This window comes from Dromiciops gliroides, chromosome 3 (assembly GCF_019393635.1).
Source record: "Dromiciops gliroides isolate mDroGli1 chromosome 3, mDroGli1.pri, whole genome shotgun sequence".
Taxonomy (NCBI): domain Eukaryota; kingdom Metazoa; phylum Chordata; class Mammalia; order Microbiotheria; family Microbiotheriidae; genus Dromiciops; species Dromiciops gliroides.
Window position 1 is genome coordinate 613,772,150 of NC_057863.1, and position 23,171 is coordinate 613,795,320.

At 42.8% G+C, this 23,171-nt stretch overlaps 1 protein-coding gene across 1 annotated transcript in view; it reads right to left on the reverse strand.

Moving 5' to 3' along the window:
* VWA5B1 (von Willebrand factor A domain containing 5B1) overlaps window positions 1–23,171 on the reverse strand; it is a 116,641-nt gene that overhangs the window by 44,379 nt on the left and 49,091 nt on the right. The window contains exons 6-11 of the mRNA XM_043990817.1: window positions 21,044–21,189; window positions 20,193–20,324; window positions 18,701–18,825; window positions 11,369–11,545; window positions 4,248–4,358; window positions 1,289–1,491 (exon numbers count right to left, since the gene is read on the reverse strand). Coding sequence (XP_043846752.1) covers window positions 1,289–1,491; window positions 4,248–4,358; window positions 11,369–11,545; window positions 18,701–18,825; window positions 20,193–20,324; window positions 21,044–21,189 — 894 coding nt within the window. The remainder of the gene's footprint in view (window positions 1–1,288; window positions 1,492–4,247; window positions 4,359–11,368; window positions 11,546–18,700; window positions 18,826–20,192; window positions 20,325–21,043; window positions 21,190–23,171) is intronic.

Genomic DNA, 23,171 nt, shown 5'->3' on the forward strand with positions numbered 1-23,171 from the left:
ATTGATTAGAGAGATGCAAATTAAAACAACTCTGAGGTACCACCTGACACCTATCAGATTGGCTAAAATGACAAAAAGGAAAATAATAAATGTTGGAGAAGCTGTGGAAAAATTGGAACACTAATGCATTGTTGGTGGAGCTGTGAACTGATTCAACCATTCTGGAGAGCAATTTGGAATTATGCCCAAAGGGCTATAAAGCTGTGCATACCCTTTGACCCAGCAATACCACTCTTGGGTCTTTTTCCCAAAGAGATCATAAAAAAGGGAAAAGGACCCACATGTACAAAAACATTTATAGCTGCTCTTTTTGTGGTGGCAAGGAACTGGAAATTGAGGGGTTGCCCATCAATTGGGGAATGGCTGAACAAGATGTGGTATATTAATGTAATGGAATTCTATTGTGCTGTAAAAAATTATGAGCAGGAGGAGTTCAGAGAAACCTGGTAGTACTTGCATGAACTGATGATGAGTGAGATGAGCAGAACCAGAAGAACATTGTACACAGTATCATCAACATTATGTGTTGATCAACTGTGATAGACTAGATTCTTCTCACTAATACAATGGTACAAGGAAGTTCCAAAGGACTCATGATGGAAAAGGCTCTCCAAATCCAGGAAAAAAAAAGAAAAAAAGAGAATATGGATGCTGATTGGATCATACTATTTCTTTTGTTTTTGATGCTGTTGTTTTTCTTTTTTGAGGTTTTTCCTTTTTTGCTCTGATTCTTCTTGTATAAAATGACTAATGCAGAAATGTGTTTGATGTTACAGTATATATATAACCTATATCAGATTACCTGCTATCTAGGGGAGGGAGGAGGGAAGGGAGGAGGGAGAAAAATTTGAAATTGGAAATCTTATATGAACAAATGTTGAAAAGGATCTCTACGTGTAACTGGAAAATAATAAAATACTTTTATTTTTTAAAAAAGAAGGTAAGCTTCTTAAGGGCAAGGCTGTCTTCGATTTTGTATTTGTATCATCAGTTCTTAGTACAGTGGTTAGTATATAGTAAGCACTTAGCTAATATTTTTAAATTAATTAAAGGATTCATTCATTTATCTAGCATCCGCTATATACAAATGCAAGAGCCAAACAGTCTCTGATCCCAAGGAGCTTGTATTCCACAATTTAATATACAATGAATTTACAAAATGATCAGAAGACCACAAAAAATCTCGACCCTCCCTGTGCACTTTCAGGACTTGTCTGTGTGGGCTTCCCAGAGTTGTCTTCCTAAATAAGGCTGGTTCTTAGTCCCCAGTCCCCTCCTCCCAACTAACCTGGTGGTGAAAGCATGGTTTCGTACCAACTCCAGCACTTTCCCTGTGTTGTTGACTGAGCCATCAGTGAGAAGAAAGAGTAGGCGTGGGTGGCCTACATGTATGGGCTGCCGGGTGATCCACTTCAGAGGGGACAGGATGTTGGTGCCACCCATGTCAGCCCGAAGATGCTGGATGTTGTCACATGCGGTAGCCAAACTCTCCTGAAAGGCAGGAAGAAGAGGAAGACAGACAGAGACAGAGCCAGGGAGAGACAGAGACACAGAGACAGAGAAAGAGACAGAGGGAAAGGCAGAAAGACCTTAGGAGTCACCCAAAGTTGATCATTTCCTAAGACTCCTAAGACTAATTCTGCCTGGATTCCAAGACTCTGTGTGTGTGTGTGTGTGTGTGTGTGTGTGTGTGTGTGTGTGTGTGTGTATGAGAGAGAGACACACACACACACACACACACAGTTGGGGTTAAGTGACTTGCCCAGGGTCACACAACTACTAAGTGTCAAGTGTCTGAGGCTGGATTTGAACTCAGGTCCTCCTGAATCCAGGGCCGGTGCTTTATCCACTGTGCCACCTAGCTGCCCCCTTCCAAGACTTTTTCATTGCATCATTGGATCATAGATTTACAGTAGGAAAGGACCTCAAAGACCATCTAGCCTCCCTCACAATTTACAGATGAAGAAACTAAGACCCAGGGAAATTAATCACCATGTCCAAGGTCACTCAGATAATTTATAGGAGAGATGGTATTCAGCCTCTGAGTACCACATCCTTTTCACCATGCTGTGCCACCTCTCCCATGTTAGAATGTTAAAATGGGACATTAGAACAAAGAACGTTAGAACACAGACTGTTCCCCACGAGAGGCACCTTAGGAAGGGCACAGCCCAACAATTTCATTTTACAGATGAGATGGAGGCCACAAGAAGCGAATGGCCTAGAGAGAGAATCAGGATTTGAACCCATATCCTTTGACTCTCAGGCCAGTGTCCCTTCCTTATGGGGAGTGGTCAGATCTTAGCTGCAAGACAAGGACAAAGGAGGAGTAGATTCCCGACAGCAATAAAGTTCCTTCATCTGCCGAGCTAAGAGGAGCCTAGAAAATCCTGCCTCTTGCCTGCTGTCTGGGGGCAGGGGGGAAAGAGGGGAGAGAGGGAGAAGGATTTGAAATTGGAAATCTTATGTAGACAGGTGTTGAAGGCTATCTTTACATGTAGCTAGAAAATAATAAAAAATACTTTTATTTTTTAAAAAAAGGAAAAAAAAAAAAAGAAAATCCTGCCTCTTCCAATCAGAAACTCCACTGCTTCATGCTCACAGGGTATCATATGCCCCCAGTGGGCAGGCTGACAAGCTTTGACAAGCTAACTCAGAAAACTTGGGGGATGAGGAATGTCAGATAGGTTTCCTCTTTCTTCCAGGATTCCTCTTCCACCTATGATATGGAAGAAGCTTAGGAGCCAGGAACTGGTCCAGACCAAGGTCAAGAGGATCAGGTCCCTGAGCTGCATACATAAAAGGAGAGAAATGGAAAAGGTGGAGCCAACAGCTATCATCAAAATCTCTGGGACCTTTAAGACTCCAGGAGGCAGGGACAGCTAGGTGGCATAGAAGATAAAGCCCTGGCCCTGGATTCAGGAGGACCTGAGTTCAAATCTGATCTCAGACACTTGACACTTACTGTGTGACCCTGGGCAAGTCACTTAACCCTTATTGCCCTGCCCCCCCCCCCGAAAAAAAACAAAAACAAAAACAAAAACAAACCTCCAGGAGGCAAGTTAGTTTCTGGGTATGGAGGCCAGTGTTCCCTCCTCTCCAAAGAATTCTCCTGCTCCCCCCCCCCCCCCCCCCCCCGCCATCTGCCTTCCTTTCCACACTATTCTTAGTCTTACAACCTGGGTGACACTGAACAAGTCACTTTAACTCTCTCAGTTGTGTTTCCTCATCTGTAAAATGGGGTGATTGGTCCAGGTGATTTTAAAGTCCCTTGCCAGCTCTGAAATTCTATTTCAAGACCTTTTCCAGTTCAAACATTCTATATTCCTTCCCGTGGTCCTTTGGCCCTGTGACCCTTCCATGCTGTGCCTTGAAGGAGCTCCACTGATTGCCTCCCTCCCACCCCCTCCCCAAGTTACACCACTTGTCAGGCTCCACACAGCTCACATTGATGTATTGTTTTATAGTTGAGAAAGTATTTTATACATGTCATCGTCTTATCTTATTATATCATGACAACATAGACCCCATGAGTTTGGCAGGCAAGGATTAATGTCTGTCATATAAGGGAGGAAGTTCAGGCACAGAGAAGTTCAGTGAATTGCCCAAGGTCACATGGCGAGTTAGTGGTGCAGCTGGGACTGAAATCGAGGTTCAAACCCCATATTCTGTCCTTGACATCCCAGTTGCCTCATGGGACCTAGAATTTTTGATGGATCTCATTTAAAATGGACAGAGCCAGTAGGGTTGTGAATTCGAGGACCATATAGCTTTTAACAGTTTCCTCGAAAATGTTCCCCTTGCACTTGCCTTGTTTTCTAGTTGGGTTGCCACTGCATTAGGATGATTGATCATAGATTTAGACCCGGAAGCAACCTTACAGACCATTCATCACGTCTCACCATCTCATTTTACAGATGGGGAAACCAAAGTTCAGAAAGGTTAATCTATTTGCCCAGGGTCACACAGCTGGTGTCTAAGGCAGGATTTGAAGTCAGTTCTTTCTGACTCCATCTATTCATTGTGTTACCTAGCTAAGACAGTTCAGGTCAAATCAAGTCAAGAAGCATTTATTTAGTGCCTACTATATGTAAGGGACTGTGCTAAGCACTGGAGAGAACCAAAAAAAAATCAAGCCTGAAAAATGATCCTTGTTCACAAATAATTTACAGAGTCCTTAACAGTCAGCTCTTCCCCTCTCTTCCTTACTACTCAGTCTGGTGGGGGTCAGCCATATTGTCTCTTACCTCATTGTAGACCTGACTGGAAGGGAATAAGGTCTTAAAGGTAGAACCAAATCCAATGATGTTGAACAGACATGTTGGCATGAGACTCTTGAGAATGAGTATCAAGGCATCCTGGGTGAAGAAGAAAAGGATTATTAGAGTGCTGAGGTGGGGGTGTCAATGTCTGGTTGGCATAGTTTGACACAGCTTAGCCATCCTCCTGTCCTTTCATTGCCAACAGTTCATTTCCTTTCCTCAACTCAATAGAGGAAACGGTTACTAGCAATTCCAATTTTCCAACCATGGAATGGAGTACTCTTGCCTTGGCATGATAGTGAGTGCCCTATCACTATATTCAAGCAGATAATAAGACTGCAGGCTTTGAGGAAAAGCTAGACAAAAAGACATCTTCAAATCTAATTATTTTAAGGCTCTAAAGTGCTAGTGTCCTAGGATTCCTTGGTTCTAGGAGTCTATGATTTTAATGTTATGATATTCTATAATTCTAGTGTTCAGGAGACTGCAATTCTCAGCTTCTAAGAACCTTTGGTGCTGAAATAATAAGGTTCAAAGAGCATAAGATATTAATGACTCCTCTCTAGTCCTTCAAAGACTTGGACATAGCTATTGTGTCCCTCTTGCACCTTCTGTAGACAAAACTTTACTAGTTCTTTCAGCGGATGCTCATTTGGTATGATCCCAAGGCTCTCCACCATCTCGGTCATCCTCCTCTGGATGCTCTTCAATTTATCATTTCCTACTATCATTTGATATCCATAATTGAACACAATCCTTCACATCTGATCCGCCAAGGACAGAGTAGAACTATCATCTTCCTCTTTCTTCCGGAACAATATACTTATTTTAATACAACCTAAAAAACATTAACTCTTTTACCTGCCATATCATGTCAATTTAATTGACTCACATTGAACTTGGAGTCCCCTATGGCTGTAGGATCTTTTTCATACAAACTGCTGCTTAGCCAGGCCTCCTGATGCTTGATTTTGTGAACCTATGTATAAGACTACATTTATCCTTATTAAAGTTCATGTTATTTTATAAATATATATGTATATACATATATACACATATATGAGCCAATGCTCTAGCCCAGTGAGATATTTTTTGAATCTGGACTCTATCATCGAAAGTGTTAGCTATATCTTTTAGCTTTGTGTGATTTACAAATTTGGTAAGCAAGCCACCCATTTGTTTATTCAAGTCACATTAAAAATGGTAATCAACACAAGGCCCAGTGTGGGTCTCCAGGGACCTCCTTCCAAGGTAACATCTAGACCTTCCTGACAATACTTTGGGTTCAGCCATTCAACTGATTCCAATTCAATTAAACTATATCAAGCCTGCATCTCTTCTTTCCAGTTTAGCACAAGAGACTATCCGATGTGTTACTAAAATCTAGATAAACTATAATTATAGCCTTCCCTGATCAATGAGTCTAATAACCCTGTCAAAAAAGTAAACAGTAATAACTAAAACAATGATTTAACTAGAGCTTTGAAGTTTGCAGAACACTTTACATATGTGTTCTCATGTGATCCTCACAACAATCTGTGAAGAAGGTACTTAATCCCACTTTACAGTTGAGGAAACTGAGGATCAGAGCAACTGTGACTTGTTAGAACAGCTGGCATCCATACTTACTTAATTTTTTTATTTTATTTTTTTGCAAGGCAATGAGGGTTAAGTGACTTGCCCAGGGTCACACAGCTAGTAAGTGTCAAGTGTCTGAGGCTGGATTTGAACTCAGGCCCTTGAATCCAAGGCCAGTGCTTTATCTACTGCACACCTAGCTGCCCCCATCCATACTTACTTTAAATTAGGATTGAGGCCCAGGTTTTACCGAGTCCAGGTTCAGTGCTTTGTTACCCCAGACTGCCTCTTTAAATAACATGAGTTTTGTTTGACCTGTTTACGATAGACAGTCCTCTCAAATCCTGTAATATGGTTCACCATGGCCTGGCCAGTGGGACTCACAAAGTGCAGCTAGAAGATTCTCTTATCATTTTCCTCCCTGTTTATCCTCAATTTCACTGTGCTTCTCCTCTCTGGTTTTCTTCACAGGAGAACATTCTCTTAAGGTAGAACACTACTCTGCCCCCTCCCTCCCTTTCTCTGTCTTGGCCCTTTTGAATTACATATATCACATAGTACCATGTTTCAGGCATAGGTTTCATCTCCTGATTTATCAGTGATACCAGTGAGGGCAAAGATGTCTCTGTACTTTAGAATCTCTCGTTCATCTTTGTTAATTACATTTACTTTGTGTATTTGTGTGTAGACATCTAAGGCCAGGGTTTGTTTGTTTGTTTTTGCGGGGCAATAAGGGTTAAGTGACTTGCTCAGGGTCACACAGCTAGGAAGTGTCAAGTGTCTGAGGCCAGATTCGAACTCAGATCCTCCTGAATCCAGGGTCAGTGCTCTATCCACTGTGCCACCAAGCTGCCCCCAAGGCCAGGTTTTTTTTTTTATGGCTGTGTCCTTATTTAGAGGTTGTCTCCTGTGGGTGTGCTATTATTCTTTTAAAATTATAACTGTTCTCTAGGGTGGCTAATTTGGTGAATATACATAGGCAGTTCTCTCCCAAACTTCCTTTTCAAATGAAAGTCTTTTTAATTAGATTTCCAAGGCTCTAAACAAATGCATTTTACCAGCTCTGGGTAATGTGCTCCATTCCTGGAGCTTATCATAATTATATTTTAGGCTATTATCCAGAAACCAAAATCCTATTCTCAAATACCACCTTCTCAACCATATGTCCATTTTTCACATCCACCTTTCCCTTCTGAAGTCTGGGTCTTTGATCTGTGGTGGTGATGAAAACATCACCAGTGCCATTAACACCTTCAGTTCCTTGCCTAAGACTTCATGGTTTTCAGTGCTGCTTTCTAGATTTCTCCTAGCAATGTTATTTGGACCACTTGAATCACCACAAGTATATGATAGTCACTGGGGTGTCTGAGGATGATCAGAGAAAACTAGCACCTATGACGTGAGGGCTTGCTAAGCCCTTTTCAGGGCTGCATATTCACCTTTTTTTTTTTTGCAGGGCAATGTGGGTTAGGCGACTTGCCCAGGGTCACACAGCTAGTAAGTGTCAAGTGTCTGAGGCTGGATTTGAACTCAGGTCCTCCTGAATCCAGGGCCAGTGCTTTATCCACTGCACCACCTAGCTGCCCCCTGCTTATTCACCTTTGATGTCCACTTGATCCATACACCTCTTACCTGTGCCTCCAAGAAACTGACATGCATAGCAGCCACACCCTGTGAAATAATCTAGGCAGTTGGGCTAAACTAGGCTAAGGACAGCCAGTGGGCCTCAAATCCATTGGTGAGCTGTGGAGATGCCTACCACAAGCATCTGAAGATTTTCCTGGTGAAATGGGTGGATGGGAACAATCTGTTCCAACAGCCACAAAGGTAGCTAAAGCAGGCATTGTGGAACACTTAGAGCTTGGTCAGGCAAAGTCATCCATCCACTGCTTGCTTCCCAGGCCATTTCCGGTGGTCTTGACTTTTGTCCTGCCGCTAACATTGATCATTCAGGAAAAGCAAGTGAGATGACTTTGAGCAACTCTGCCTCACTTTTAAAATTTTTATTTATTTTTTTTAGTGAGGCAATTGGGGTTAAGTGACTTGCCCAGGGTCACACAGCTAGTTAAGTATTAAGTGTCTGAGGCCGGATTTGAACTCAGGTACTCCTGATTCCAGGGCCGGTGCTCTATCCACTGCGCCATCTAGCTACCCCAACTCTGCCTCACTTAATGCACACTTCATGTGCAAGTCAAGACATTACATGTGATGTCATTGGTCCTCTTCAAAAATGAAGGACAAGGGGCAGCTAGGTGGTGCAGTGAATAAAGTACTGGCCATGGATTCAGGAGGACCTGAGTTGAAATCTGGCCTCAGACACTTGACACTTACCAGCTGTGTGACCCTGGGCAAGTCACTTAACCCTCATTGCCCAGCAAAAAAAAAAAGGAAAAGAAAAGAACAAAAATGAAGGACAAACAATAATAGTCATTCAATGGCTTGTCACTAGATCACCAGTATTTCTTTCATCACCCACTAGGAACATAATCCTTTTAGCCCTCTTAGCCCCTATCTGGGATGTGTGATATTTGGTAGGAGGGAATGACTACTGTACTAATTTTATATCAGCAATATGCTGTGGTTAAACAAAACAAAACACTAGTATGGAAATAAGGAGACTTGAGTTACAGTGCCTGTGATCAATATATTGCGTTACCTTGGGCAAGTCACTTAATTTCTCTGAGCCTCCGTTTTGAAATCTAGAAAATGGGGGAAGGGGAATTGGACTAGAAAATCTCTACGATTCTTTACAAATCTGACATTCTATGTTCTATGGTCCCTTCTAATATTCTATATTCTAACATTCTTTGAGCTCTAACCTTCTGTACTTTAACATTCCATAGTCTAAGATCCATAACAGCTCTGACCTTCTGAATTCTAAGGTCCCTAATAGTCTATGATCCTATATTTTGAGTGAAATGGAGGGAGAGGGTTCCTTACTTCGTTTGAACTGTGAATAACAAAGGTAGGGACAAATATCTGCCTCCTACAATGGAACCTCCTAGACATGCAAATACTAATTCAATCTTCTGTCTTGCTTCAGAGAAAAAGTGGGCCATCAATGGCCTCAAGGGAAGAAAGAGTTACACGTAATCTAGTAATCTAGAGAGGAGGAGCCAGAAAGGAAGCATCAGGACAACATTCAGTTCACATAGTTTCCCTGGTTTCAGGGAGCAGCATCAATCCCCGCCCCCGTTCCCCACTGTCAATATTAGCCTAAGTTTTCTCTTCATCTCTCTTCCTAGCTTGGGTCAATATATTCTGCTTCTCCACCAAATAAGTCAATATCACTTCATTTTTCCATTAGACACTAATTTAACAGCAGCTTCTGCTGATTCATACAGATTGCTTCTGCTCATAGCTATTAGAGCTTCCCCTCCCCTGTCCCCCAGAATGTTTCCCCCCCAGGAGACAGCAGATGAAGAATAGGACCAGCTGCTGGCAATCAAACTGGCTGAACTCAATCTGGATAGGCTTCCCTCCTTTCCCTACTCCCATGCAGTCCCACCTGGGAGTCCTGGCAGGAGAGACCACCAGGCCTCTCAGGGGTCCCCACATCTGTAAATGTGTTAAGTAAGCTACTAGTCATAGTGACATTTGGTCATGGTTTCTGTGACACTTTCTTGATATTGATATCTTTTTTTCTGGGGCAATGAGGGTTAAGTGACTTGCCCAGGGTAAGTGTCAAGTGTTTGAGGCTGGATTTGAACTCAGGTCCTCCTGAATCCAGGGCCGGTGCTTTATCCACTGCACCATCTAGCTGCCCCAAATGAGATAATATTTGTAAAACCTGTTGCAAGTCTTAAAGTGCTATATAAATGCTATTATTGTAATTATCTCAGCTCTAAATCCTATGTTTGAGAAATGGAGTCAGGCAGAATGAGGGGTGTTGGTTGGTATTTAACAAGGAGGGAAATTTCAGCTCAGGAGAAGGAATATCTTCCCAAGAAGCAGAGCTGCACTTGCTGTTTCTCATGCTTGTAATGCTCTCTCTTTCTCCTCCTAGTGTCCCTGGACTCCTTCAAGATTCATCTTAAATGGCTCTATAGCCCTCCCCTCCAGAGTTGTCTTCCATCTGCTCTGTAGCAACTTTGTGGCACAGTGGATAGAGTAGAAGACTTGGAGCTAGGAAGACCTGAGTTTGAATCTTGCCTCAGATACTTACTAGTTAAGTGATCCTAGACAAGCCACTCTTTATGCCTCGGTTTCCTATTCTGTAAAATGGGTATAATTATAGTACTTACAGGGTTGTTATGCATAAAATGCTTTGTAAACCTTCAAGAACAATATAAATATTATTATTGCATCATATGTATCTTATTATTATGCACCTTATATGTACCTATTTATTCACAAATATCCCATTTGAATGTAAGTTCCTTGAAGGCAGGGACCATGGTTTTTTTTTGCCTTCCTTTGTATCTCCAGTGCTAAGCATGATTCCTGGCACATAGTAAGCATGTAATACAACTTTGTAGACTGACAATGGAATGCCTCAAAAGACATGAGCTCCTCTTCCCTGGAAGTGTTCCAGCATGGATTAGATGACCAGTTGTAAACAGGATTATGGAAGTGGGGTCCTGTTTCATGAAAGGACCTGACTATAAGTCATTTGAAGTCCCTTCCAGCTTTGAAATGTCATGGTTCTCCCCATCAGTGCGCTGGCCTTTCTAACACTATTGTGTTTGGAAGTGAAGTGAAGTGAAGTGAAGTGAGTTGCTGCTTATCATAAAGTCCTAATGGATTTTAAGCATCCTAGTCTCAGTGTTTTTAAGAATATATCAATAAGGGGCAGCTAGGTGGCGCAGTGGATAGAGCACCGGCCCTGGATTCAGGAGGACCTGAGTTCAAATCCGACGTCAGACACTTAACTAGCTGTGTGACCCTGGGCAAGTCACTTAACCCCAATTGCCTCAAAAATTAAATTAAATTAAAAGAATATATCAATAGCTGTTTTATTAACAATAGCAAAAAACCAGAAAATTTCTAGCAAAGTATGACAATAAATTATGATGTTCATGTAATTGAATATTCCTATAAATATGCAATTATATCATAATAGAAAGTGTGACAAGATATGAAGGGCTATTACTCAAAGAGATCAACAGAATGACTGGATGCATACTCCCTTTAATGAGAAAAAAATTTGTAATTTTTTTTTTTTAGTGAGGCAATTGGGGTTAAGTGACTTGCCCAGGGTCACATAGCTAATAAGTGTTAAGTGTCTGAGGCTGGATTTGAACTCAGGTACTGCTGACTCCAAGGCCGGTGTTCTATCCGCTGTGCCACTTAGCTGCCCCTGTAATCATTTTTAATTGTCTCTGAATCCCTGTGATTCTCCTTTGTAAAGTGCTATGGGTTTTTTGGTGATTTTTAAAAGTATCCAGAACTGTTTTATTTATAATAGCAAAGAATGTGAAAGTTTATAACAAAGCCTGATAATAAATGATGATGTGTTCATGTAATTGAATAATACGGTAAATTTGATTTGATATTCTATCAAAATCCACCCCTAAGCCCATGGATACCTTGACTCGGTTGATGTTGATTCCACTCATGCTTCCGCTTCGGTCGATGAGGAAAATGAACTCTCCATGGGTCTTCCGAAGGCTTGACTGGGCCGGCTGGAGGTCAGGGCAGAAGTTGAGCATGAGCACTGAGTGATGGGGGATATCCTTGTGGAGACGTTTCCTGATTATTTCCATCTGGAGGACAAAGAGAATAGCTGGTTTACTAAAAACTAATTGAGGGGCATCTAGGTGGTGCAGTAGATAGAGCACCGGCCCTGGAGTCAGGAGTACCTGAGTTCAAATCCGACCTCAGACACTTAACACTTACTAGCTGTGTGACCCTAGGCAAGTCACTTAACCCCAATTGCCTCACTAAAACAAAACAAAACTAAACTAATTGAGGGCTGGGGTGAGCCCTCTGGAGCCGCATACTATCTATCCTGCTGCCTGGCGGTCAACAGACACTGATCAAGCACCCATAGTGCTTAGTGCTGGAGGAGATAGAGAATTTAGATGTGGGGCAATCGTTGCTTACAGTTTAGCAGGAGGGGGAGATTATGACTCCCATATACAGTATTACCTGATCAAGAAATCACAGAGGTACAGGGTAAAATGCCCTGTGAGGTTTGGGTAGATGCAGAGAACATTACTTTTATTTTATTTTATTTTTTATTATTTTTTAGTGAGGCAATTGGGGTTAAGTGACTTGCCCTGGGTCACACAGCTAGTAAGTGTTAAGTGTCTGAGGCTGGATTTGAACTCAGGTACTCCTGAATCCAGGGCCGGTGCTTTATCCACTGTGCCACCTAGCTGCCCCATTTAAAAAATTTTTTTATTATGCAGAGAACATTACTAATAGATGGGATGAGGAAAGAATTCCTGAAGAAGATAATGTTTGATTTGAACTATAAAGGATGGTTTATGGAATTGTGGGGCAATGAGGGTTAAGTGACTTGCCCAGGGTCACACAGCTAGTAAGTGTCAAGTGTCTGAGGCCGGATTTGAACTCAGGTATTCCTAGCTGCCCCCGAGAAAATCTATACCTCCTGGGACAGCCCAGTTTAGCTTTCATCATTAGGAAGGTTTTCCTGATATGAAGTTTGAACTGGCCTCTGAAACTTCCACCTGTTGCTTCCTGGTTTTACCACTGGGGCCAAGCAGAACCAGACTAATAATCTCTTTCTATTGGACTGTCATTTGAATACCTGAATACAGGTATCATTTCTTGCCCCAGCCGTCAAGTCTCCCTAAACTAACTTCCTTCCAACGATCCTCATGGCAAGAACTTGAGTTTTTCCTCTCCGTGTTGGTTGTCATCTTTTTGGATACTTTCCAGCTTCTTAATGTCATTCGTAAAATTGAGCCTAAGCCCAGAAATGAATCTAATATTCTTGATATGGTCTGACAACAGGACTGTCATTTTCCTAGTCCTTAACATTCCATCTTTCTTACTACATCCTGAGGTTGTAATTGTTTCCTGGCTGCCATATCATATTATTAACTCATCTTTTGAACTTTCAGCTCACTAAAACTCTCTAATATCAAGATATACCTTCCTTTATCTTGCTGTTGTAACATTAGCTTTTTGAACCTAAGGACAAGATTTTACATTGATTCCTGTTAAATTTCATCTTGTCAATTTGGCCCAATGTTAAAGACCTTGATGGAGACCATCAAGTAAAGTCTGGGTGACCACTTGGCAGGGATCCCTGCTCAGATGGCTTCTGAAGCTCTTTAGCTCTGAAATTCTATGTTTTTGGGGGGATTCTATGATTTTGAGAATAAAGGGTCAACTCCATATCATGCCAGACCATCATGAGAGGAGACTTGACTAAAGAATGAGGCTTATCAAGTACTAGCAGTAGTAGTAGTAGTAGTAGTAGTAGTAGTAGTAGTAGTAGTAGTAGTAGTAGTAGTAGTAGTAGTAGTAGTAAAGAGTATGACATGGTCAGTTGGGGACTGGTTCTGGAGTCAGGAAACCTAGTCTCTGGCACATCTTGACTTGTGTGATGATGAGCAAGGCATTTAATCTCATAGTGTCCCCAAGCAACTCAGTAAGATTCTAAGTTACACAATTTTCAGTTCTCATTAGGAGAGTTTCCAAACCTATAGTTTCCCACACTGATGAAATCATAAGTCCAAACCAAAAAAAGGACTCATATTTGCATAATGGTTTTTGTACTTTACATAATTGTCTCATTAGATTCTTACAACAACCCCATCAGGAAGGAAGGTAGTGCACATTTAATTATCATCTTTTTATAGTCGAGGACATTAAGGGTCAGAGAAATGAAATCATTTGCCTACCTGGGAAATAGTAAATCACCCTATGGATTGATAACCTTAAAGACTATGGATTCTCTGGGTTTGATAATCTCTGCTCTCTTACAATTCCCACCCATTCCAGGAGAATGACAGATCGTCTTTCTGCAGGGTAAGGCTACAGGGAGGTATAGTGAAAAGAATGCTGGGTTTGGAGTCAGAGGAACAAGATCTGAATCCTGATTCTGCTATCAACTCCCCGGAGGATCTAGGGAAAAGTCAATTCCCCTCAATGGCTTTCAATGGCCTTTTCTGTAAAATAGTAGGATTGGGCAAGAGCCTCCCTCCAGTTCCTTTTGGCTCTATCATTTTATGATAGTCTTCATTTATTCTCACCAGCACTGTTATTTCAATGCTGTATTTCTCCAAAGTATTTTATCTATTATCACATTCAAGTCTGACAATTCTGAGGACTTAGGTGCTACTTCTATTACCATATTTACAGGGAGAAAAAATGAGGCTCAGAGAGTTTCTACAACTTGCCCAGAGTCACACAGCTAGTAAGTATCTCAGGTGGGCTTTGGACATAGACCTGCCCATTTCAAATCCAGTCCCCTATCCATTATGGCTCTTGGGTCGTTGAATGTTCTAAGGCCCTCAGAGTTCTGCTTTTCTAACATTCTGTGTCCTAAGATATCTTCCAATTTTGCCATTTTATATTCTAAGGGTCCCTTAGCCTATCTATCTATCTATCTATCTATCTATCTATCTATCTATCTATCTATCTATCTATCTATCTATCTATCTATCTATCTATCATCTATCTATCTATCTATCTATCTATCTATCATCTATCTATCTATCTATCTATCATCTATCTATCTATCTATCTATCTATCTATCTATCTATCTATCTATCTATCTATTTTTTGTGGGGCAATAAGGGTTGTGACTTGCCCAGGGTCACATAGTTAGTTAAGTGTCAAGTGTCTGAGGCTGGATTTGAACTCAGGTCCTCCTGAATCCAAGGCCTGTGCTTTATCCACTGCACCACCTAGCTGCCCCCTTATATTCTTTCTAAGGGCCCTCCCAGCTCTGACATCCTGTGTTCTAAGGATCCTCCAGGTTCTGCCATTCTGTGCTCTAAGAACCCTCTTCACTCTGCATGTTCTAAGTTCCCTCTTAGCTCTGACATTCTCTGTTCTCAGGTTTCTCCACATTGAACAACTGACCTTCCAAGGGCCTTGCCAGTTCTGACATTGTATGTTTTTGCATTCCAGCTCTAACACTCTACGATGCCAATAAAAGCCCTAGATTGCTGCAGTTACATCTGGTGGCAACAGGTCCTGTCCCAAGGAAGATTTCTTTCTGAAGCAGGAGAGGTAAAGGTTAGTTTCCCAGCAGGCCCAGCAGAATAGACCAAAGAAAAGATTCTTTAGTGTCTCTTTGTCATCACTCCTCTTTCTGCCATTATCCAATTACAATAAACTCATCACATCCCCCAGTGCTGGTTGATCTCTGTCAGTCCTGGAGCTAATGAGAATTCAGGGCATTTGCATAACCAACCAAAGGTGACAAATTAATTCCCTTTGGCTGTGGAATTTCCTGAGCTAACTCATTCAAACAGCAGTTCAGGAGACCCATGGGGTGCTTCCCCTACCCATGGGCCAGGCATCTTCTGGTGACCCAGACAGCTCTGCTTGTGCCCAGAGGGTGGGAGCTTTTTTATGGGGCAGCTTGATAGGCCTGGCTCTGCCCATCCACTGATCCAAGGGAGCCTTGCCTGGGGCTTTTCCAGCTGGGGCAGCTAGAGAGTACAAATAAGGCTAGGCTTCATCCAGGCAGAACACTCTGAGATGTGTCTCCCACAGAGAGAATGAGATCTACTAATGTCATTTGAAACTGCTGGTCTGTTACCCTCAGAGTGGGAGTTTGTAAGATAGTGAGGGTGGGGTGGGGTGGGGTGGGGTGGGGTGGGTGGTGGTCATGCTCGATATCTAAGCCCTGTACCTAGGCCCATAAGGGAAATTAAACCCCTGACCTTGACTTCCTCAATGCTTGTATATGGTATATATCTATATGCATATTTTATATATGTATAAGTCCATTCATAAAAATAATCTCTCTGTGTCTCTGTCTCTCAATCTGTCTTTCTCTGTCTGTCTCTGTCTGTCTCTGTCTCTGTCTCTGTCTCTGTCTCTCTTTCTCTCTCAGGTTTTAAAAATTATGGCCAGACTTGTTCTTATCTGACCCTCATAGCAACCCTACAGCAGGTTCTAATATTAAAAATCGGGGGCAGTTAGGTGGCAAAGTGGATAGAGCACCGGCCCTGGATTCAGGAGGACCTGAGTTCATATCTGGCCTCAGACACTTGACACTTACTAGCTGTGTGACCCTGGGCAAGTCACTTGACCCTCATTGTCCCACCAAAAAAAAAAAAAGCTAGTCATTACATAGTGTTTTAAGGTTTGTAAAGCGCTTTACAAATGTTAACCCCTTTGATCCTCACAACCACCCTGGAAGGTAGGTGCTATTATTATTCCCATTTAACAGATGAGGAAACTCAGTTGGAGAGAGTGTTAAGTGACTGGCCCAGGGTCACACAGCTGGCAAGTATCTGAGGGCAGCTGTGAACTGAGGTATTCCTAAATCTGGGTCCAGCACTCCATCCAGTGGGCCCCCTTGATCTCACAGGTCTTATTACTTTCTTTCTTTCTTTCTTTCTTTCTTTCTTTCTTTCTTTCTTTCTTTCTTTCTTTCTTTCTTTCTTTCTTTCTTTCTTTCTTTCTTCCTTCCTTCCTTCCTTCCTTCCTTCCTTCCTTCCTTCCTTCCTTCCTTCCTTCCTTCCTTCCTTCCTTCCTTCCTTCCTTCCTTCCTTCCTTCCTTCCTTCCTTCCTTCCTTCCTTCCTTCCTTCCTTTCTTTTCTTTCTTTCTTTTTTGGTGAGGCAATTGGGGTTAAGTGACTTGCCCAGGGTCACACAGCTAGTAAGTGCCCCCCCTTATTACTTTCAATTTTTTACTCTTGTTGTCATTATATAGAGGCAGTATTGAATACACAAAAAAGAAAACAACTAGTGTCAGAGTCAGAAAGACACAGGTTCAACTCCTTCACCTGATATTTACTGACCAGTCATTTAAGCTCTCAGCACCTGTGGCAAATCTCCAAGATGGCAAATTTACAAAGTAGTGAGCTGGTAGAAGTAGTTCCTACCTCATGGGAGCTCCCTGCTGTAAAACAGCTACAAATCTGGTTCCCCCAAATGTACTATTAGAATGGTCATAATATCGCATATCTAGAGCTAGATGGACCCTCAGAGACCCACCTCCTCATGTTATAGATGAGGCAACTGAAATCCAGGCTACATAGAAAAAAAGAAAAGACTGAATATGAACCCAGGTCCTCCCACTCCATATGCAATTCTCTTTCCCAGTCAGTGAGTAAGCTAGTGAGCAGGAACTATTACCACACTTTGAAAATTAGATCTAAGGGTAAAAAAAAAATGGAGTCCAGAGTCCATCAGGCACGAGTGCCTGCGGCTCTTCTCATCCGCTGTTTTCCCAAGAAGAGAAAGCACTGACTGGTCCTTGCTGCCTTGTGACCCCTGCTCTCTATGGAGATCCCAGGATGTTTGGTGATTTGATAAGGATCAGAAGCAAAAAGAGCAGGGCAGGAAATTGGAGGTGGGACTAATGTAGTATCCCTTGGTCTACAGCCCATCTGCCTAACCCTTGTTATGTAGGAAGCTTGTGTGTACAGTGAAAAGTTTAAGAGCCCTGGGCTGCAGTTGCTGCTCTTCCACCCACTCAGTGTGTGATCTTGGGCAAATCCCGTCACCTGTCTACTGTTCCACTCAGCAAATGAATGTTAGAACTGGAAAGGATTGTAGAGATACTATAGTCCAGCTTTCTCACATCATCTCCCTCTTGGACTAATACAGGAACCACTTACTTGGACTTGCTGTCTCCACTCTCTCCCCATTCCAATCCATCTTCCACACAGCTGCTGAAGCGATTTTCCTAAAGTACATATCTGACCTCATTACTTCCCTGCTCAAGAAGATTCATTGGTTCCCTCTTGCTTTGAGGGTAAAATACAAAGTCCTCAGGCTGGCGTTTCCAGCCCTCTCCAATATGGCTCCAGCCAAACGTTGGGGCTCCCTATGTCCCAGGCAAACTAGCTTGTGCTTGCTGTTTCCTGTGCATAATATCCTGTCTCCTGCCCCTGGGCTTCCACACAAGCTATGGACTCCCTGCTCATGTCTATCTAAGAGAATCTCTAGATTTTTTCTTTTCTTTTTTGGGGGAGTGGTGGTGGTGGTGGTGGTGGTGGTGAGGCAATCAGGGTTAAGTTACTTGCCCAAGGTCACACAGCCAGTAAGTGTCAAGCATCTGAGGCTGGATTTGAACTCGGGTCCTCCTGACACCAGAGCCAGTACTCTATCCACTGTGCCACCTAGCTGCCCCTAGCTTTTTTCTATGTTCAGCTCAGGTTCCATCTTCTATTCCCTCCTCCCACCCTCAATTGCTCATGTCCTGGCTGCAAAAATACATTACATGGGGGGCAGCTATGTGACGCAGTGGATAAAGTACTGTCTCTGGTGTCAGGAGGACCTGAGTTCAAATCCAGCCTCAGATGCTTGACACTTATTAGCTGTGTGACCCTGGGCAAGTCACTTAACCCCAATTGCCTCACCAAAACCAAAACCAACCAAAACCAAAAAAACATTACATGTGTGTATATACACATACATGCAAATATATACATATACACACATATACTTTTCTGGGTATATGTTTTCCTAGTAGAATGCAAGCACTATTTCATCTTTGTCTTCATATTTCTAGTGCCTTGGACAGTGCCTGACACATTACACATGTTGAGTGAAGGAATGATTTTCTATTATATACTGTGCTCTGTGCCTCAGTTTCCTTTTCTGAAAAATAAGAGGGTTGACATAGATGATCACTGGGGACCCTCTCCACTCCAAAGTTGAGTAGTTCTATGATTTTGTACCTTACTTCCCCAAAGACCAGGATAGCATTTCCCCTTCCTCCTCCCCTCAGGTTTCTGCCAGTCACCTGCCTCACCTTTCTCTGAGCGCTGATAATTTTCTTGGTTCCCTTGGCGAAGTCACTTCTCCCCTTCAAGTGCTGCTCAAACTGTCCTTGGGTCATGTCCCCCTGCTCCATCAGGATGTGTGGTATGTGAGGCTCTAGGTGGGGAGGAGGGAAGGAGGAAGAAAAGCGTCAGGAGCACAAACATAGCTAAGCTGAATCCTGGAGCTGAAGGAGACTGGGAGGAAGCTCAGGGAGCAGAAATTAGGGGAGGGGGATAAATATTTCTGAAAATATGGAGATCATTTTTTGCTCACTCTGGCCTGGAGGGCCTGCTGATGAGCCACTCACAGACAAGAGCATTATGGCCCAATGACCGGGAGTTAGAGGACCTGAGGTTCAAATCCAGATTTTGCCCTTCTGAATTATGTTACCATGAGTAAGTCACTCAGGGCCTCAGTTTCCCCTTCTGAAAACAAGGGGGTTGGTCTAGATCAGAGGTTCTTTTAGTATGGTCTGAAGACCCTTAGGGGTCCCTGAGACCCCTTCAGGGGGTCTGTGAGAGCAAAACTATTTTCACAATCATACAATGATGTTATTTGCCTACTAAAATGCTCCTCCCTTTTCCAACTACATATCTGTGGGAGGCCGAATTTTCTTCATACACTTCAACTGAAAAAAAAAAAACATATCACAAGAGATTAAATGCAGGAGCAGACAGGAGAATATATCTGGCTTCTATTAAGTCAGACATTAAAGAAGGTTTGCAAGAATATGCAAAACAATACCACAATTTTCAAATTTTTGTTTCCAGAGATATCATTTTCATTAAAATATATTATTTATGTTAAGATGAACAGTTTTAGCATTGTCATTTTAAAATGAGTTAATAAATGTTTTAATTTAATTTATCCATTTTAATTTCTAGTATAATAAATATTGCTAGGTATAACCTACATAAATAGAAGCTCTTTGGGGTCCTCAATAATTTTTAAGAGTGTGAAGGGAGAACTATTCTGATCTGAGGGGTCTTTCCACCCTAGAGCCAATGATCAAAGCAACAGAGAGGTTGCACAGTGGATAGAGTGCTTGGCATGGATTCAGGAAGACCTGGGTTCAAACCCAGCCTCAGACACTTAAGTGGCTGTGTGATCTTGGGCAAGTCACTTAATCTTTGTCTGCCTCAGTTTTCCTATATATAAAATGAGAAGATTGGACTAAATGGCTGTAATTCTCCTAGCTCAAAATCTATGGTGCTACATTTCTTAAAATGTCTAAAGATAGGTCAAGGAGAAGTTCACTTGGGGTGTAAGAGCTTGGAGGAAAGTATGTGCCACTTCATAGCTTCTTATTCAATTACTGATTCTCACTAATATGGCACTAAGTTTGGCTGTTTTTATACTGCCCCAGTGTGGGTGCTGTCAATGGCCACTCAACATCACTCAACTCAATTTTGGCAAATGGCCCATTTCAGGGCTACGCCAAGGCTATGGGAGAAGACTTGGGAAATTCAAGGCTGCCCTACCAGTGGGATGGATAAGAATCTCCACAGGCCTGTCAAAGGTATGCTTGTTGGCCAATGTGATGATGATGCTCTTGGCAGAGCAGGCAGACGGGGCGGCATCAGCTCGGATCTCATGGGTGGGACTTTCAACTCCTGAATGAGACAGAAAGGAAGACAGACAGTGAGATACATATGGTGGCATATGATGGGTTCAGGAGGGATTGAGGGAGGAAAGCAGAGAGATAAGGACACAGAGCAATCCACAACCAGAGGAGAGACTACATGATGGAGTGGAAAGAGGTCTGGGCTGGGAACCTAGTGACCTGAGTTCAAGTCTTTGCTTTGACATTAACCTGTTGTGTGACCATGGTAGGGAGACATGAGACTTTCCAGTGGAGGCAACTGACTAATGTGCCCCTTCACTGAGTGCCCACTTGGGAGCCTGCAGGGCTGGTAGCCATGCTTTTAAGTTTTGAGGACAAGGAACAATGTGCTAGGTGGCAAAGTGCTAGGCTTAGAGTTGGGATGATTTGAGTTCAAATCCAGCCTCAGACTCATACTAGCTGTGTGACCCTGGGCAAGTCACTTAACCTCTATATCCCTCAGTTTCCTCAACTGTAAAAGGAGGATAATAATAATACCTACTTCCCAAAGTTGTTGTAAGAATTAAATGAGATAATATTTGTAAAGCACTTGGCACAGTGCCTGGCACAGAGTGGGCATGGCACTTAATAAATCCTTCCTTCTTTCTTTCCTTCTCATAGTCTTGTGCATGAGTTCAAATCCCCTCCTCCCTTAACCCTTCCCTCCAGCAGATGGAGATCATTGGAGAAGGGCAGTGGAAGACAAGAAAAGCCATGGTGGCCACTCACCTGCAAGGAGACAAGGTCCACGAATCTCTAGTTGGAAGCTAAACTCATACTCCATGGGGTTGGCGATTTCATTGTCCAACAGCTGGGCTATACACAGGGGCTTGCTGGATTGTTCAAAGTTCTTGGGCATACAAATATGCCTGTTTCTGTAAATAAAGAGCAAGCAGTTTGAACGTAATCCAGAGGCTTGGTCGGGGGCAGGGAGGGAGACAGTAGCAACAGGGCAATTGTCCGCAGGGGAGACATTTGTAGTTGGCAGGGGGACTGGGCCAGTGGGTTAGAGGCATAGGGAACCAGCCAAAGGGCTAGCAGGGGTTCTCTGTGCTGCTTCTTGCTTCCCACTCCAAGCTGCAGCTCTGGTGCAGCTCTGGGATAGGGGGAGATTTGGCTCGTTGTTCTTCAAAAGGGTTGGTTACCAAGAATGGATTAGAGAAATTCTGAACAAAAAGAGGCCCAGCTTTGGAGTAGAACTAAAAAGCCAGAGACCAGACTTGAGGCAGGAGAGAATAGGATTGGGAAGAAAGCTAGGGAGATGGTTCGATGGTCCCTGCTGGGTTTCATTCAAAGGTAGAGAAGCTCAGAGGAGAGGGACATGGGGTGGTTCATGACCACTGGGATGAAGCAGGAAAAGTCCTGTACTGAGCTCCAGTGGCTAACAGTGTCATCTCGGGCAGGGCACTTCCCCTCTCTCCAGGCCTCAGGGAACTTCTCTGCAAAGCAAGGAGTGGGACCAGAAAGTCTCTAAGGACCCTTCCAGCCCTGATATCCTCTGTTCTAAGGTCTCTCCCAGCTCTGATATCCCGTGTTCTAAGGCCTCTCTCAACTCTGACATCCTATGTTCTAAGGGCCTCCTAGTTCTAACATTCTGTGTTCTCCCAGATCTGACATTCTGTGTTTTAAAGGCCCTCCCAGTGCTGATATCCTGTGTTCTAGGGCCTCTCTCAACTCTGACACTGTGTTCTAAGGCCTTTCTCAACTCTGATATCCTTTGTTCTAAGGGCCTCCCAGCTCTGATATTCTGTGTTCTAAGGCTCCTACCAGCTCTGACATCCTGTGTTCTAAGGCCTCTCTCAACTCTGACATCCTGTGTTCTAAGGGCCTCCCAGTGCTGATATCCTGTGTTCTAAGGGCCCTTCCACATTTAATATCCATAATAGTTTCCAAGGTATTGGGCTTTGAGATTTGCCGATGATGCCATTGATTGATGCACTGTCTATATCAAGGATCAGGGAGGCATCCTAGTCTGCCTGGAAGAATGCTGAATTTGGTGCCAGGAGACCCAGGTTCAAGTCTACCAATTACTATTTCTGTGATTGTAGGCACAGAGACAGCTGAGGAGTTGCGAATAATAGGGAGCTGTCCTTGGGGCTTGGGAAACCTAGACTCATGTTCCATATACTGACTGTGTGACCCAGGGCAAGTCACTTCACCTCTCGGTGAGTACCTAGGTAAGTCTCTGAGACTATACATTGCAGAGAAGTTGTTGCACTGCATTGGCAAAAAGCATTTCCTCATCTGGGACTTCCCTCGATGAATGAAATCACAGTGTCTGGTCTCTATCCCCTATGATTGTAGGCAATTCACGTAATCTCCATCTTTCTAGGTCACATTTTCTTCATTTGTAAAACGATGGGGTTGAAATTAATCAACCTCTGAGGTTCCTTCCAACTAAAAAATCTTTGATTCTTTGTTGCCTTACATGGGAATTTAAATTTTCCTTTTATTATTCAGGACACAGTGCCGTTGCTCCCACAAATTCCGGTTAATATTAACCTCCTTTGACCATAACCTGTCCTATGGGATATGAAAATTTGCTTAGAGCTTTAAACGTTCTTTAGATAGTAAGCCAGAGGAAGAATCTCAGATGTCCCAGACTCTGAGGCATCATGTGAATCTTCCTCCTCAATCAGCCCATTTGCAAATACTTTAAATGTAGATTAATCTGTAACCTGCCTCAGTTTACATATAGAGTTTGTTTGATGAAGTTTGTTTCCTTAGGGGCTGTATGAGATTATGAGTCTTTTTCATCTTTTATGACATTGAAGGAAATTGGGATTGTAGATCTATCTTTTTAACTTTTATGGCCTCAGAGGACTGTACAAAAGTTTGCAATATGTAAATGAAAGAC